Here is a 17,687-nt window from a genome sequence, read left to right as displayed (position 1 = left end):
AGTTTGGCCAAGTCTTGAAAGTATTCACACAGGATGCGCAATTTACTCAAAACTGGACACACAGTGTTAATCACAGTGTTTATGGGTCTAATAAAGAAACTAGAATGTGTATATGCCACCTGGCAAATTTACTGCACAGATAATTAGCAACCTGTGTGCCCTGCTGCTCAGTCATATAGTGGTAACGAAATTTAACTCTGCTGCAGTGTTAGGCGCTACCGCCTAACTTCAAACTGTGAATCTGTATAAATACGGCCCATTTACAGGTTGGAAATCAGCCATGGAAGGTGGTCTTTAAAAGGATTTTTAAATCAGTCTGAAACAGGCTGCGAGACAGAGTTGCGAGGTGTAAACAAGGTAAGTCTGAGTAAGGACACTTTACAAAGAGCCTGGTAGCAAAATTTCAAACGAACTGAGGATGATTTAGGGATGACTATTATGCAAGTAAGAAGTGCATCATAATAATCTTAACAGGATGTGACAAAGGCATGAGCAAGAGTGAGACCATCTATAAATAACCAGGCTAAAGACTTTCACTGAAAACCCAGGAACACTGAAGAGATCGGATGACAGTCACCACCCATTTATTTCACCAAGATTCAGTAAATCTGCAGTGAAGAATACAATCTACAATCACCATTCATGTTGTGTAGTTTATACATGTGTACTTTCTACGTGTGAATAAATGCAACTCTGTATTCCTCTATTAATTTTTTATAAATTTGCAGAAAACTTCACCTAAACTGACAAAAAAATATATATCTCAGCTTCATAGGAGAAGATAGTTTGTCTTCATAATGTAATGATACGTCTGAGGAAAATGTTGATATCTCCAACAGCATCATCTTTTCCCCCTGTCATATTGCCTTTGCATTACCTGTATTGCATCTGCCTGCTAGCTTGCTGAATTGTTAACCTCTGTGGCTTCAAGATGCCATTGCCTAGCAGCGGTGTCCTCACAACTTAACCACTTAAACATCAAGCATACCGTGTACAGGCGTTCCCATATCGTAACCAACAGCTCACAAGTTCAATCAAATGTATTGATGAACCAGGATAGGTCCACTAACTAGTCAATCTTTGTTGAAGACATGGGATTCATTCCAGCTATTCCAGCAATACAGCGTAATTATTTCATTCTTCCATCCATAATTATTTCATTATTCCGATTGTTTTTTTCTCAATTAATTGTTCAATTGTTTTGTTGATAAAATGCCTTATTTCTTCCCAACAACAGTCCAAAACTTAAAGGGTATTCGGTTTACAATCCGGTATATCAAAGATAAGCATTAAATTATCAAAACAATTGCTGCTTCAAATAACTGATTAATATCTCTCCTAAACTATTGGCATTGCAATCACACTGATGCTTAGAGAGCCTGATAACATAGGATTGTGTATAATAAAATTGATGTAAACTGGTTGTAAGTGAGAAAAATCACAAATTTATGCTTTACTACCTAAAAGAATTGATTGCAGATTCATATAACATAGACATATTACACATAGTTTACCTGCTATAACATACAGTATATGACTGGTCTTTAAACGGGGGCCAAGACAACTGCAGCAGTGTCTCTGAGCATTAGCTTATCTGTTAGGAGGAGGGACCGTCAAGGCAACGTCTTTACATAGAGGAAGGATTCCTAGTGCTTTATAATCATGAGGCTCACTGCTTCAAGTCAAAACCTTACATGTATTTATTGTTTGCAGATGCTATAATTGATTCAGTGCATGTCTTTTTATCTTGTCATGATAAAATATTGTGATAATATATAATTGAAAAGAGTCTATTCCATCGGGGGGGAAAGTCTAACCTGTCACATGGTGATCACCTCAAAGAAAGTTTCTTATAGAAGAAAAAGCAGCAACTGAATCAAAATTATATTTTGTAGAACAAATTACTTACAAATGGAACAAATGGTAAAATGAAAGACTAAAAGAATCTGGTAATTAGGAAGCCTTACTTGCACAGCATGTTGGTAACCATAGGGTGCTAAGGTGCAGCAGCGCAGATGAATATTAATGGTAGTTTGATTAAACATTCCTACATCTTTAACCGAACATACCACAAACAAAAAGCGCTCAAAGAACAAAACAAATTAGCCGGCAATTTTAATAATTGATGTTCTGTGTTCTCGAAACATGAGATCTCAACAGCAGATGCTTTGAAGGACAGAAGCAGCATCAGATTGTCTGCCCTTTGGCTGACTTTCCATTGATGTTCTCCATAGTTCACTTTATCTTTGAATACGTTGAGTCACTTTTAGTTCACACGCTGCAGGATACTTGAAGATTTGACATTTCACTGTTAAGTCAAACATTGAGTTGTGAATAGGGCTCCAAAGGTTTGCCAGTAGATGCTGTTCTCAGACTAAATTGCCTGCAGTCTTATTCAACAGAAAGGCACTCTTTGAAAGTAATGATAACTGGCTACATTTCATAATGTCGTGCTGAATATATAAAGAAACGGGAGCTGATGGAGCTTTAAAGGCATAATGGATGCTCAGCAAAGTTTCCAATATAAATATGAAATGCTAGGCCTGGAAAATTGAACAGGAGTAAGCAGTGACACTGATAGAGATGTTGTGATAGTGATGACTGGTGAATTTGGGGTAAAATATGGTGCTGGTTACAACAAATAGTAAAAATTTAGCTTTTTAGACTGAGGGATTCAGTTTTTCTCTCTACTTTCTCTATTTAGGAGAATCTCTAAACTGAAAAAAGGAATTATTTCAAGAGTAATGGCCCTCACATAAACTTAATTTACAGTTTTAATATAACCAGGCCTTGATTGAGAGAAATAAGGTCACTATGCAGGTGTCACTCTTCACATATGTTGACTTTTAATAGTTTAGCTTCCACACAAGTCACTTTTTAATACTTTCACCAAATTTTTACTGATACTATCTTTAAGTGTAGAGTTGTGGTCATAATACCGTGTGTGTATCTTGTTATGTGTTTATTCTACCCTCCTGTGCTCCTCCAGGTATCGCCTTGTACCAAACTCCTGTAGCAGGTTCAGGTACAAAGACTGGGAGGAAAAACGCATCTGGTGGCTGTCGGTTACTTCCGGGTTGCATGTGTGTCTATTGTTGTGAGCTAAAGTTGTGGTGTACTGACTAAACTATATTCTTCGTCCCTTTGGAGAGAGGGTGTTTATTGATTGATTTTTCTGACTAGTATTTTACCTTTGCTTAAGATGTTTAAAACATTTTGTATTGAATGTCTTTTGTTTCTATTTATAGTGGTTTTGTTAAATTACTTTTTAACGAACTTAATAATAAAATGACTTACTTGTGCTTATATTTCGTTTCTCCCCATCCCTTTTTTTTTCCCGGGTTAGTTGCCATTGTTATGCCCTCATCTCTTTGACTTCTCTGTGACTTAACAAACAGTTAAAAAACACAAAAACAAGCCCAGAGCTGTTTGTTAGTCACTTACACCTTAATAATAACAAAAGGTGAGAACGATCTTTTTACATTTGTTCATTCATTCGTGCATCCAGTAAACACCATCGTTTTCTCGCTGCAGCACACCAAATTACACTGATCACCCCAAAGCAATTAGAGCTCCAAACAGGGAGACTGATTGGCACAGGTGGAGACTCATCATGCGTGGATGATGCCATGTTTACCGTGTTTCAAAAAGTAACCATGTGTCAAATATCACTAAAAGCTCTAAATCAAATCTATTAATCTGAAATATTGTATATTATTTGATTTCTCAGCTGAAAATAGAATAATAAGTAAGATAATAGTGAATAATAAATGTATTATTTTAAGTCTTTTCTGCTTAGTTTTATTCTACAATGAATATCCACAGTTGATGTTCTCAGTCAGAGGCCTGAACTGTAAGAGTATTTTTAGTGAACCATCTATTTTGGTCAGTGCTCAGAGGTCAGCAGCTTAGCCGACAGCAAAATGACACCAAAACAGAAAGAATGAAACTCTGCCTCATTTGAATCCTGCACAGGAAAATAGCATCAAGCGTTGCGGTAATTTGAAAACTGGACAGTTCAGTCCACTGCAACCCCCTTACTAAACCTCCTCCCCCCCCCCCCCCCCCCCCCCCCCCCCCCCCAAACAATGCCCCACATTGCCTGCATCTATAAATAGGGTTTCTTGGCTGCCTTTTCTCACATTGCTCCTCTGTGGCTGCTGTTCTAGCCTGTAGCACGGCCTGCCACAGCAGTGCACAGCCATCATGCAGGCTCTTGTGCAGCGTGCAGCTCTGGTGGTTGACACCCCTGACTTAATGGATCACATCAGCCCCAGACGCAGCTTCCAGTCTGCTCTGACCTCCGGCCTGCAAGAACTTTGCAAAGATGTTGCACGAGGCAAGTGGGTTAACCGAGGCACTGCGTTACACATGTTTGCTTGATGCGGTCTGATATCAAATCTAGAATGTTATCTTCATCAGAGGACTGGGGTGGGTTATTTTTCTAGCTTGTAATCCTCTAATCTAAAATCAGCTGAAGAGGAGTTAGTGTACACATTTTACAAGTTATTTAATATTATCGACAGCAAATAAAAAGGCAGCTGACTGGCATGTTCTACTTAATATATTTGAGGAAGGGCTTTAATATCCTTGAGAGAATATGCAGAAGTAAAAATTGACCGGTTCTTTGTGGTTTATTCCAGTCACTGGCTGTAGCAAACTTGAATGAGGACTGTCCCCAAGAGGACTCCACTTTGGGGACAATTGGTAAAGTGTGACAGAGTGCATCGCAGACTGTGCGCATGCAAGTTTTCACAACACTTAAAGACTTGTGAAGTTTGACACTGGCTGTGGCGAGCTAGCAGTGCAGAAAATAAGGTTTGCTGAATGACAAACAGTTGCAGACAGAGAACCTGAAAGACTGACAGAAATGAAGTAAAGGAAAAAGCTGTGTCCTGTGCCCTATATTTGTGCTCTAAATATTACATCAACACAATCTAGGAAGCCAGTCATCTGGACCTAACTTTTGCAGACCTTTCTCAATGTGCTGAATGATACCTGACTCTCTTTCCCATACCTGAGGTAGCCATTTGTTTGCATGTTGTCATAAATATTGAATATAGAGTTTAGCAATAATAAGGCCATTAATCATTTCTTGAAAATAAATCACTACCATTTAGCAAAAAGACTTTCTTCCCACAATGTTTCTCACAGAGGAAAGAAGCTGCAGGTTTTACCACTTGTCTATAAAGAATAAGAAATACAGGACTGAGCCGTGACACAGACACTTTGATGACATGCAAGGCCACAGACAGCAGATGTTCTGATTTGACACGGTGATCTCTGACAGCTCAGCATCAGAACCAGAGGGAGGACGGTTTGTACACGAGCACACGACATTACTTGGCAATCTACAGAGAAAAACACGCCAGTCAGGGAGGATGATGTCACCGAGCTGGTTTAAGGTCATCAGTGCTAATATCACTACACACATTAAATACTGTAAATATAAATCAGTTAGCAGTCACTTGTTTGTTTGGGCCACTTACTCAACATGCCATAAATGCTGAATTGTTAATCATGTAAGTCAGGAGCTTATTGATTGCTTTTTATTATCTAATTTATTTCATTTCCTGTCTAGATTGAAATGCTCTGCTAATCATTCATGAGCTGACCACCATGCTGTATTGCTGCTCAGCTCTCTCCAAGACATAAAAATACATTAGTTCAAGCTCCTTATAACATTTATTTCAGCCACACTCAGAGGACAGAGCGACAGCATTGTTGTATTTTTCAGGTTTCCCACCAAAGTCCTTCATGTTTTTTTGCCATTTATTGAATACAGCATTAAATGATGCTGGACAGGTGTCCTGCTGATATTGATTTAAGAAGACCTGATAGATCGATTGAATCCATTTCACGCACGCATCCACCCTCACTCACTTCCCTATATGTTGCAGCTAAAAAAAATCTCATATATTCTGCAGAAATCATATTGTTCGTGACTGTCTTTGACAATATTCTAATGAAGAAACTGCACCTTACAAAGAGTAGCCCAAAAAAAACTGCAGGAGGTGTGCTGCTCTCAGCTTTGACAACATCACCCTCTGCTGGTATTAAATGCAATATTGTGCTTTAAATTATTTTTGTCACTTGCATCATTAGCCTAACATGACCCAGAATTATTAACACAGCAGTGATATTGACATGATTGCTTCTGACATGAATTTATGAGGTCATGCATGATGTGATCTAAAGTACACAAAAATAACTAGTTCATATATGGATTATTAAATTTGGTAGCACATTAAAATGGTCTACAATGATGCATAGTATATACTTTACATGTGTCATTAATGACATCACTTGTTTTTTAATCAGAGGTTTATATAAAATACAAATTAAAATGTTCATGCCTTGTATACTGTTTTATAAGCTCTCATGCAGCAAAGATAACAAAGATCGCACTGCAAAAGAAATCCAATAATATTCTTTTAAAGCATTGAATTTGATGCATTCACCCTCTGCCTGCCATGATGAATCACCACTCCAGCAGTGAGTGTCCCAGCAAATTATTATTTTCAGATGGTTTTCGAAAATAGAGTCAAAAAGTCAGGACTTTATTAGTATTTTCACTCCATGAGCTGTTTTTACCTGGAGGCTCAAAACTATGAAGTGCAGCAAAATGTATTAGCACTCTTGACAACATAATAAATAACACAATTATCTGGTTCATCATGATGTTTATCATCATCAATTTTATGACTGCAAAGTCATTTTAAACTTGACCTTTATAAAGGAGCTTCCAAAAGAAAATATAGATTTTTCTGTAAAATCAAATCTTTAAAGATCTACCTAGTATATGAAGAGAAGCAAAGAACATGCACCAATCAAATTAAAACTTGTTTTGTAAATAAAGGATGTCGCAGTGATGAAGAAGCTCACATGAGGATTAAAAAAATGAAGGAAGAAGATTTTGCAAAAGGCTGGAGAATATGATCACTATATAAATCAATAAGAGGCATAAATGATAATGTTGTATAAATAAAATGTAGATATGTTCCTCCCGACAGGCTCAGTTCATCTTTTGTTATGTTTTCTTTCCTTTTCATTTCTGTAATCCACAAATAAATCATCGAAGATGTAATTGAACAAAAAAAAAAAACTTTACACGTTCAGCATTCTCAACTAACTCCATAAACCTGCAAATTTAATTTGAGTTTGAGTTTAATTGAATGTAAAAAAACAAACTCATTTTAAAAAACTGATAGCAGTTAGTGCTCTTCTTCATATTGGTTTTGACCTCACATCTGGTGAGAGAAAATTTAGATTTGCCATTTCCTAAATTAGTAAAAAAAAAAAAACACACAGTTAAATGTCACAGGATTTTCAATATAATTGTTTTTAATAGGTTGAAAAAAGGGAAATATTTGGACCATTACATAAACTACAACAGTACAGATTAACAGAACAAGCACTACAGTCTATCTGCACTAGTTCCATTTGGCAGGATTGTCTTTGCTGTCTGATAAAAAGCTTGCCGAGACTGAAAATATTTGCTATTTACTTTTCATAACCATTAATCGTATCATTTTATTTTCGGTAGCAAAAGTATCGTTTATTTTGTGAATGTATGGAACGCAACAGTTAGCCAAAGTCTGGTCTTAATCTTTAGGATTCGACTGAATGGACACAAGTCACACTGTTTTGTGAACAACTTTATAGGAAATAGAACTGAAAATATGTGCATAACAAAGTCCTACTGGTGAGTTGATTTAGTCCAAGCCTGGTATTACCAGACACAGGTACACTGCATGGATATTTGAGTGTGGTCATGGTCTGTCGAGGATCGTTTCCAGTCATTGCAATAGTCAAAGCTGATTGGTCAAGCCCTTCAGATTAGCCAAGTAAACCTTCATGTGAACATGGTCTCCAGACTACAAGCACAGCAAAGACTGAAATTGTGAGCAATAGTCTGGCAGGAGCCTGTCAAATTTAGCCCCAGCAAGAGAATTAAAAGCTTGATTATTCCGCAACTACAGCCGTAGATAGTTAAAAAAAACATCTGAACCACATTCCGCATTGGTTGAGGAGTGTTTGTGTAGATTTCACCAATTTTTGTCCCACACAAATTCTTGTTTGAGCAAAAATGTATTTGCAGAGTCATCAGTAATTATTCTGGAGACAGATGCAAAAGACGAACTGAAAGAATTTAATAACCTTGAATTTATATTTGTGTTAAATGCACACTGTGCCTGCACCAGGCGGCTATTATTATTGTTATATATTTAACAGAAATGTAAGATATGTCATTTTCTGATGTTTGTTTCAATCAAACTGTCTCCAGTAGCTGTATTTTTTTAAATTCACTTCTGATGCATCAACACGGCCCACCTTTTGTACCAATTAAAGGCGTGTTCTCTGTCTTCGGTGACTCATCTTCAGGTATCAGCTGTGCAGACGTCCTGTGGATGATCCCACGCTGTCCCTCTGTCCCTCCTCCTCCTCCGCAGACTCCTCAGAGCTGTTTACCACTGCAGCACTGAGAGTATGGAGCTCTTCCAAAACACACAGAAGTCTCTCTGACAGGATACAGACAGGCCATCAGTCAAATCTGTCACTACAATGTAAATGTTAGGACTTAAAAAAACAGTTTCTGACGCATGCAGATTTAGGACACTTCTCACCATCTGCAGGTAGCTGGACTGTTGCTCCTGTAAGGTAACTCCTCTCTGAAGGATTTTGTCGACGTTTCCTGAGAGCAGCTGGTGGAGCTGTTGTTTGAACTCTTGTGTGCTCTCTCATCGGCCCTCTTTCAGCAACCGCGACCTGGGAAAGATTCAGGTCAGAGGACACAGAACCAAAAATGTCCTCACCTTGCTTTACAAAGTCTTACCGGCAGAAGGTTGCTGTCCCCCTCTATCTCTTTCAGTTGTTTATTCAGGACTTTCCTCTTTGTGTTTTCACTCACCAAATGTTGAGTCTCTTTCATCTCATCCTGTTTCCTTGTTGCCTCTCTCTGAAACTGCCGCAAAGTCATAACTGCAAGAGACAATAAAGACAGATCAAAAGCCAGAGGGAGATGCTGCTATATACTGTATAAACAGTTTCAATCATATTGGATCACAGTCTGCATTAAAGATATGGTTTTATCCCCCTATGTTAAGCTGCTGTGGGCTGAGGCAGCGTGGTACTAGTCTTTCTACCTGCTTTGGTGTGCTCTCTCATGGCCGTACTGGCTTGAACCTCCAGCTTTCTCAGCTTCTCAGCACACTGGCCCTCGATCTCAGACACTCTCTCCTGCAGGGCTGAAGGGGAACAGCAAGTGCACCGTTCTTCAATACCGTATCCCGCACATTAAGAAGTCCGTATTTGTATGCACCTCAGGGGAGAAACTGGCTTTTACTGCAACTGTTAGCAAATTTTCATAGACAGCACAGCCGACTGCAACACAGCAAGGTGGCAGCAGCCTAAAGGTCAAACACAATTAAATTAAGGCTAGTGGCAAACATTTTTTGATCTTTTGTTTCAGCAAAGGCTCAGAAGTGAACAGTGAAGCAATTTAAGAGTTGGCCTTTAAAAGGAAATTAAATCAAATAGTGCCATTTTAATGTCTGCATCGTTCAAGAGGCTATAATCAATACTTTTATATTAACACATCAGATCACATGACAATGTGCCGACAAATTTTCTATGAATTCTCACAGCGTAATTTCAGACACAGCAGACAGACATTTTCAACCAAAAAAAAACATGTAAAGATGATAGACAGACAAAAGATGGCAACTACTGTAGTTAGTGAAAATAGTGGATCAATTAGCAGTGAAGATCCAGGTGCTCCCTCGGGATCAGGTCAAGAGAGCTAAAAAGGAGAGTGGATGTTGGTCTAAAATTCATCAAGTGAACCAAAACATGACAACAAATGATACAATTCTCATTTCGTTCCGTTAGTGCTGAATGAAACAGAAACAGGGAAGTTAAACTTAAAATGTGACAACAAGTTGGTGTTTTGTTATCAAGTTTTTTCTGTCCCCCCATCTTCCAGTCTATACTGACCACTAGATGAAAGATCCCTTCCTAAAAGACTTTCAATGGAAGCGATTGGGGACAAAATGCACAGTATGAGCGAGAGAAAGGATACAACAGGAAAACCATGTTTTGGTGTACATTTAGAAATCAAACACATTTTTTCATACTTTAAAGTTGCGTATATCTGGCCAGGTTGAATCTTTAAACCAAATGTGATAAATGTATCAAGGACCCTCAGTAATTTTCTCAGTAATAACTACACTTTAGGCACTATTAGGCATGTCGCTTGATCCCCAACTGCTCTGATCACACGGGAACAGCAGCATGATCCCAAGTGAGTGAATATGAACAGATGAAAGGGTGTCTCTGAAAACAGCTACTGAAGGAAGCTGCTGCCTCACCCTGCTCGCTGTGCTCCTGCTGGCTGAGCAGCTCACAGCGGATCTTCTCCAGGTCGACCTCGGTCTCCTCCAGCTGGGCCTGGATCTGCTGCAGGGTCTCCTCAGCCTTCTCTCTACCGGCTACGGTCTGCCGGACCTCCAACCAGCTCTGCTCCAGCTCCTGCTGCTGCTTTCTAGCTTTACTCTCGTCTGTGGGGGATATACAAAGTGAACTGAGACACGTGGGAACACAATCGATAAACAGATAAAGCATCATTAAGGGTGCTATGACCTGGAGAGGGTCTCACATTGTTCTTTCAAATCAGCCAGAGCTTTCTCGATGAGCTCTGGGGTTCGTTTGAGCTCTTGAGTGAGTTTGTCTCTCTCTTCACACACCAAACTGTGGTCTTTCTGGAGGTTTCTGAAGCTGCTGAGCAACAAAGACAAGATGGCAGAACAAATACAGAAGCATCAAGTCAAGCAGAGAAGAGAAGCACGTGCAGATTGTACAACAAAGCTAAACAGCCTGGAAGAGATTTTTTTTATGATTTATAATCCCCTGATGTTGCATGCAGTTGACATATTGTGATACACTGAAACAGTATACAATAAATATATATGTAAATATCCATAACCATATCCTCGAGCCCTATTTCCAACCTTCAACTCCAGGTTTTGTAAAAATGTTAAAACAACAACCTGTCAGCCGCCTGTTCTGCCTGTTTGCAGGCCTGCCCAACCTTCTGCAGGGCCACCTTCCTCATTACCAAACCTGTAAAACAGACACACTACAATGTAATTTCTTTACCAGACACACTCCAAACAGAACTGAACCTCCGGTAAATCTGTACCTTGGATTGTCTCCACTTGTCTTTTGGCGAACGTTAACCTGTGGGTAAGAGTGTTGAGGCTTGCTTTTGCTGATCCCACTTCTGCCACCTTGCTTTCAAACGCCTGACTGAACCTATGAGGCACAGTCAAAATGTGTGAGCATTGTCTGAGATGAAACATCGATAGGATCAGTTGTTTTGCTTCTATTCCCCTAATTTACCGGCTAATCCTCTTTTGTTTTGAATCCAGATAACTTCATTTTACCTTTGCACTGCCTCTGTCAAGGTTTTAAGCTCAGCCTCTGCTTTCTGGCTCTGTGACTTCAGTTGAGTGTTTTCATTGTAAATCTTGGCCAAGTGTTGTTTCAATGTCTGGAAAGGATAACACACATCCATAAAACATAAACAAATGTTTTACCGTTTTAACTGATGCTCAGTTTTGAGAATACATTTCCTCAGCTGTTGTTCTTGAAACCTCATCAGCTCTTAGGACCTCGCAAAGTTTTCAGGTATTCAGCATCATTTGCAGTGGTAAAAATGTACGAACGTTTGTCACTTCCCCGAGCAGACCCTGGTTTATTGTGCATCATCAAAATTTCAGACAGCCACGTAAATCACCTCAGCTGCTCTGGTACTAACCTCCTTCTCCACTCTCTCCAGGTCCAGCTCAGCGATCCTGTCATGCAGACTGTGTTGGAGCACACTGGCCCGGTGCTGCTCCTGCTGGAGCTGCTGCTCCGTGGATCCGACCTAACAGAGATCAATACAGTGCCACACTTTAAACACAGTTTCACACACAGTTTGCTGTGGTTGGTATAATCGCAGATGACTGTTTTCATACTTGTGAAAGAAGCTTATCCTTTTCTCCTCTGAGCTCAATATCCTTTGAGCGAAGCTGAACACACAGCTTAAACACTTTCTCTCTCCAGAGCTGAAGCACTCGAAGGCCTTCAGATCCATTCTTCTCAAGTGGATCCGTCGAGGTCTGTTGAAACACACACGTTGAGAGTACATTCATCCACATACACCACTTCAGCTAATTCTCCATATGAGCATGGATAATTATTGTCTGCAGATTAAACTTGATGTTTTCCATAGCGTAATAAATCTGTTTTAAAATGATGTAGTTTTTTTTTCCCTTTCCAAAAGTACAACACTGTGCAAGGGTTTTAGGCACTGAAAGTAAAATATAATGACATGAATAACTTTTATTTAATAATTAACATCATACAAAGTGTAGCTAAAAGAAACAAATCTAAATCAAAACAGTGTTAGGTGTGACCATCCTTTCTTTTTAATACAACACCAATTCTCTTTGGTACACTTGTGCACAATTTTTCATGGTACTTTGTAAATTGTTCCAAGCATCTTGCAGAACTTGCCAAGTTTCTGTTGTGGTTTGCATCTTAATCTTCATTTAATCCTATTCTGACTCGATGATGTTGAGATCAGGACTTGGTGGCGGCCGTACCATCTTTTGCAGAAGCTCCTCTTGTCACTGAAAATAGTTCTTCATGACTCTGCCTGAATGTTTGGGACCATTGTCTCTTGATTCAGACTGAATCTGGGACTGACCAGATGCCTCCCTGATGGCACTGTATGATGGATAAGAACCTAAACATCTAAGGGTGCCTAAATGTTTGCAAAGTCCTATATATTGACACATTATAACAGTTTCTTCACCACACAACAACAATGAAACCTCAACAAAAACTAAAGAATACAACTTGTTTACTGTAATAATTACATATTTCAAGCAACTGTTAAGTTTAACTGAATCAAATTCACTTAAAAAGTAAGAAAACATGTTTTCTATGTCTCCTGCAGAGTCATTCTGTACAAACACAATATCTGAATAGAGCACCCAAGGTGAAGCGTTCAACCAACAAACTCTTTTTGGAGCTATTCCATTCTCAATGTTAAACCCTGTCAAGTGGTCACACTGAGCATCTTGATGATGAAGTGCGCTGACCCTTCAGACTATTTTCCCCTGATGTTTTTGTAAATACACGTGAAAACTTGACAGTCTACAGCTAAAAACACAAAAATAGGTGGCTGATTGGTTTACACAAGCAATCAGACTTCAAAAAGCAGTGACACTGCTCATCATGTGTTATGAATACATATATTGTTATGTGAAAAACAAACACTCACTTTCTTCACCATTTTCTCCTCTTGGAGAGCGAGAATCTCATTCATTGAGTTAAGCCTGACCGTCAAAAGCTCCGTGGTTGTCTGGAGAGTTGCTTTCTCTTTGTTCAGCCTCTACAAAATGTACAAGATTAGAACAAAAAAATTACACATAATGGTCAGAATTACTAGAATATACATGTTAATTCACAAATTCATTACTCGTTTTCTGTTCTGTCCTTCCTTTAGTCTGGTGAAAGAACATTTCAAAGTCGAATACAATTACTTTACAGTAGGCTTGTTACAATCAATACTGTTTATATCCACCTCAACAGCTTCATTTAGTTGTTGCTTCTCTCCTCTCTCAGGGGCAAGCTGGCTGATGTAATTTCTGAGGCTGTGCAGTGTTGCAGACTGTGTCTCAAAAGCTTGTCCTATTTGGCTGAAAAATAAACGACATCCAAAAAGTTAAATATTAAAATAATTTTTTAAAAATCTGTGAACGTGATTATAAACTGTTTTAGATGCTTAGCTTCAGTTTTAGATTGATTGTGGCACCTTAAATGTTCTTTCAGTCCATCTCTCTCCGTAGAAATCTCCATCAGAGTGCTTTTTAGCTGCAGCACTTCTGAGGTCATCGATTGAAGTCTGTCCTGTAGGTCCCTGTTTGTTACTCTTGCTGCACCCAACTCAGCACGATGGGACGTATTCAACTGCTGCCGCTGAGAATGAGGAGAGGCAAACAATAGAAATTTTGAATTACGATGTATTCACCTTTCGATACCCGAGGAGAAGTTCTCACTTTACAAGGGTCTGACTTTCCTCTGACCTTCCTCAGTGCTCTGCTCAGGGATAAGGCCTTAAACTGAAGAGAGGTCACCGAAATCTCTATGTACAACCTTTATGAGTGTTTTTAATTTCTTATGCTACACACCTCAACCTCCTGCTTCTCCTGCATTTCCTCCAGTTGTTCTGACAGCTTCATAATCTGCTGTTTGGCGTCTTCTTTGGCCTGCAACCTGCCCATTTCAGCCTTTAGAGCAAGCTCTCTGGATTCTTCTTTGTACTTCTCCACATCTTTCCTCCACTTTGAAATTTCCTCACCAGACTTTGCTTTCAGCCTTTCAAACTATAAGAAACAGCAATATTAAACACAGAAAATTTATGAAATGAATCATAGTGAAAACTTTAAAAAGTGACTAAAAGATATTATTAAGACAACAGAAATGCACAAAAACCATCAGACTACCAACTGCCAAAATGAGCTACAAAATGCCAGGAATTCTCAGGTGATCTTTGTCTTCATGAGTGTCAAAATGAAATGTTTTGTCAGCAAACATCATCACCTGTGAGCTTATTTTCTCCTTCTGTGCACTGCTGAGATTGAGCTCCTCTCTGACTCTGCTGAGTTCAGTCTTTGCTTTGAATACTTCTTCACTCATTGCTTCAAACTCGTGGCTGTGCCTGTTGTGCAAAAGTAATGATTCACTGCTAACTTCTGAAATATTAAGTTACATAAAGAATGTGAGATCAAACCATAAAATGACTCAACTGCATAATAACATGAGCATGTCTCCTACCTGTTCAGGTTTGAGTTTTTGTCTCTCATCTCCTCCCTGTACTTCTCTGCAGTCTCCCTCAGCGCCTCCACTTGCCCCTTCAACCTCTCAACTTCGGCCTTGTGCTTTTCTGTTTCCAGTCGCCACTCTGACTCAAATCTGGACCGCTGCTCATCTCTCTCTTTAGATCTGCATTTGAGAAACAGGAGCTGTCAATATGCCCAAAATGCCACCCAAATGATAGACAATACTAATATTATTCATGTCAATATAAAAACATATTGTGGAGATACCTTGCCCCAAGGTCTGACGGGTGATCTAGAGAGGTCCTTCCTCTCGTGCCGTCTCCATGGAGCATCATGATCCTCTGATTTTCCCTCCTCAGCTGCAAGATTTCCTGTTGGGCCTGCATGATGGCGAGCCATTGATCAGCAGGATGGGGATCACCTGAAGGTACTGATGTTACACCTGGGTTTATCCAGGAGATGGGTGGCTGTGTTGCTGAGATTTTAAGTCCACTGTGTGATCCAGTGGACTGAACACTTGATGCAAAGTGCGATGGGGGTACCAGGCCCTCCTGGATATTCCCTAAACAACAAAAATAATGTTAAAGTGAGTGCATGCATTATCTAGCCTAGCCCCATCCCAAGGATGATGAGATGTCAAGATAAACATGACAACTTCTTTCCTTCTATACAACCTCTACGTTATGGTCATTATTAGTTAATGCGAGAGCTGACAAACGCAGATAAGCTTAGTTAGTGTAATACAGTAAGTCAGATTTCATTGTAAGCCAACGTTTGCTTATTAACATCACCTCATAATCAACATATAACCTACTTAAAGTGACGTTTGCCAAAACAAAAATGCGGCCAGAACAAGCAACTTACTTGAAGCCGCCGAAGTGGTGAACTCAGTGGGCACCAGGAGCCTGTCTTTTCCCGTGTTATGTCTCTCCATGTTCAGCAGATATTGCTGCAACTCTTGAACCAAACAGGAAACAGTGTGACATTGTTTGGGGGCGGTTTTAGCGTTTATTTTCCCGCGAGAATCGTCATTTCGTCGTTGCCCTAGTTACGGATTACAACCGTAACCCCCGGAGGTCTCCGGTAGGTGTTTTGGTTAACGTTAGCAAACTTTTATTGTTAAAACTAAACGTCAGTGAAATCATAACCGTCGCTCGCACTCTGCGGCAAAAATATCCACGAACTTTAAAGTAATGTAATGGTTATGGCGCAGTGCATCACGGGAAAGTGGAAGGAACGCGAAAGGATAAGCCGTGTATTCTTTACCCTGGGAGCTGACTTGCAGGGTGTTCCTTCTCATAGGCTGCCTTCAAATATCGCCTGCATCGCAACTCTGCATCGCAACTCTGCATTGCCCCCTATTTGTATATTGGAGTGCAGCGTTTACCAGGGGTGCAGGAAGGCCAGCAGACAAGCTGGGTACAGGCTTTCCTGATAGACTAAATTCAGGGCAGGTGTAAACTGCAAAATATTTTTGTTGTTAAATATTGACATTAAACTGGAAAATCACAGTCCAGAAAGCAATATAACCTATATCATATGAAAGAATTTTATTAAACGTGTCCACAGGCGCCTTAGGAAACCCCAGCTCTGATAACAAGTGCATTATAGGAGATACACTATTATTATAGTTAATATAAGAGATATGTCTATATGTGAAATTAATTAGCCTGTGGAGGTGTCCTATTTTATTCCTCAGACATTCTTATTCAGGTATTATGAGATATTAAGAGATATTATTATTATAATTAGTGGGAAAAGGGGCTCAGTGTAAATGCACCTAATTATTGTAGGTGACAACCTGAAACTAGCCATTCCTTCTTGGCCTGGGACTCCCTCATCTCAAGAACACCCAGTGGTGTGTGACCACCAGAGCATTTCTGGAAAATAGTCTTGCAGGAAAGGGCACACTGAGCAAGCTCATAAGAGCAGGTTTGAATGACAATCTTTGTTCATTTGGTTTTGTAACAGATTTTTGGGGGGTTGGGTGCATCTAACTGCAACGGTGAAACTATCAGTATTAATATTAATATTTATAATTTACATTAGAAATTTGAATTTTGCCAGATTTCTGTGTTTCCTTTCCTCCATCTGCAGTGATGCAAATTTGCCACACGTAGCATTTGTGCTTTAAATGCATAAACTGTAAAGATAGAGCTATACTGTCACATAAAGTGCTGTATCGATCATATAACATTCAGTGGGCTGTATTCACTGTAACCACCGTATTTCATATATTTTGTAGTGGTTTTTTTTATCCCCTCTGGTATCTTCAGCAGCCATTTCTGTTTGCTCTTACCTGCAGTATATTCTGTTCTCTATTGCTGCCATGACCCACTTTCCCCCTGGGGTTCATTAAAGTTTTATCTAATCTAAACTATTTATGATGCATTCAAAGAGAAATTTTAGTTCGATTGATTTACATAAATGGTCACAAAGTGACAATACAATGAATTTAACTGATAGAGGAAATGAGGGCACAACAAATGACAGAACTGTATGGTACAATGCCGAGAGAAAGACAGCATGATAGACTGTGACTTTTGTATAATACTCTTGATGTATACAAGGTGGTTGTTTGAGTTTGCATTATCTTGACATACCATCGTTGTATCTTTTCAGCACATGGCAGTCACTGCAGTAGATCCTGAGGAACACAAATGGGGAAAAGAGGGATCGGAAAGAGGCCACAGGGGAATCCAGTAAACAAAGGCAATGCTGACCCTAATCAAAAAGAAGTCAGTATTAAGATGGGGCTCTTTTTCTTTGGAGGATATGTAAGAGCTAATCACG

At 39.4% G+C, this 17,687-nt stretch overlaps 1 protein-coding gene across 3 annotated transcripts; it reads right to left on the bottom strand.

The window, feature by feature from the left end:
• Positions 1-7,328: 7,328 nt before the first annotated feature.
• On the bottom strand, positions 7,329-16,056 carry cchcr1 (coiled-coil alpha-helical rod protein 1). Of its 3 annotated transcripts, none has more exons than XM_069146694.1 (19): positions 15,759-16,055; positions 15,162-15,456; positions 14,890-15,057; positions 14,656-14,773; positions 14,244-14,438; positions 13,868-14,031; positions 13,637-13,751; positions 13,334-13,444; positions 12,021-12,164; positions 11,819-11,929; positions 11,445-11,551; positions 11,201-11,313; positions 11,049-11,121; positions 10,658-10,779; positions 10,371-10,559; positions 9,147-9,248; positions 8,912-8,982; positions 8,628-8,769; positions 7,329-8,522 (listed from the first exon to the last, which is right to left on the bottom strand). In XM_069146694.1, exons 1-19 carry the CDS (start codon positions 15,826-15,828, stop codon positions 8,389-8,391), a joined length of 2,544 nt encoding a protein of 847 aa, XP_069002795.1. In that variant the 5' UTR covers positions 15,829-16,055; the 3' UTR covers positions 7,329-8,388. The 3 variants fall into 3 exon arrangements, with proteins under 3 accessions (XP_069002795.1, XP_069002796.1, XP_069002797.1); XM_069146695.1 differs by having other exon boundaries at positions 10,658-10,776; XM_069146696.1 differs by lacking the exons at positions 13,637-13,751; positions 13,868-14,031 and having other exon boundaries at positions 15,759-16,056.
• Between the last annotated feature and the right edge of the window lie 1,631 nt (positions 16,057-17,687).

Source organism: Embiotoca jacksoni, unplaced genomic scaffold (assembly GCF_022577435.1).
Source record: "Embiotoca jacksoni isolate LCO1_2020_lvr unplaced genomic scaffold, fEmbJac1.0.p SCAF_13, whole genome shotgun sequence".
NCBI lineage: Eukaryota > Metazoa > Chordata > Actinopteri > Embiotocidae > Embiotoca > Embiotoca jacksoni.
This window is presented reverse-complemented; position numbering and strand designations above follow the sequence as displayed.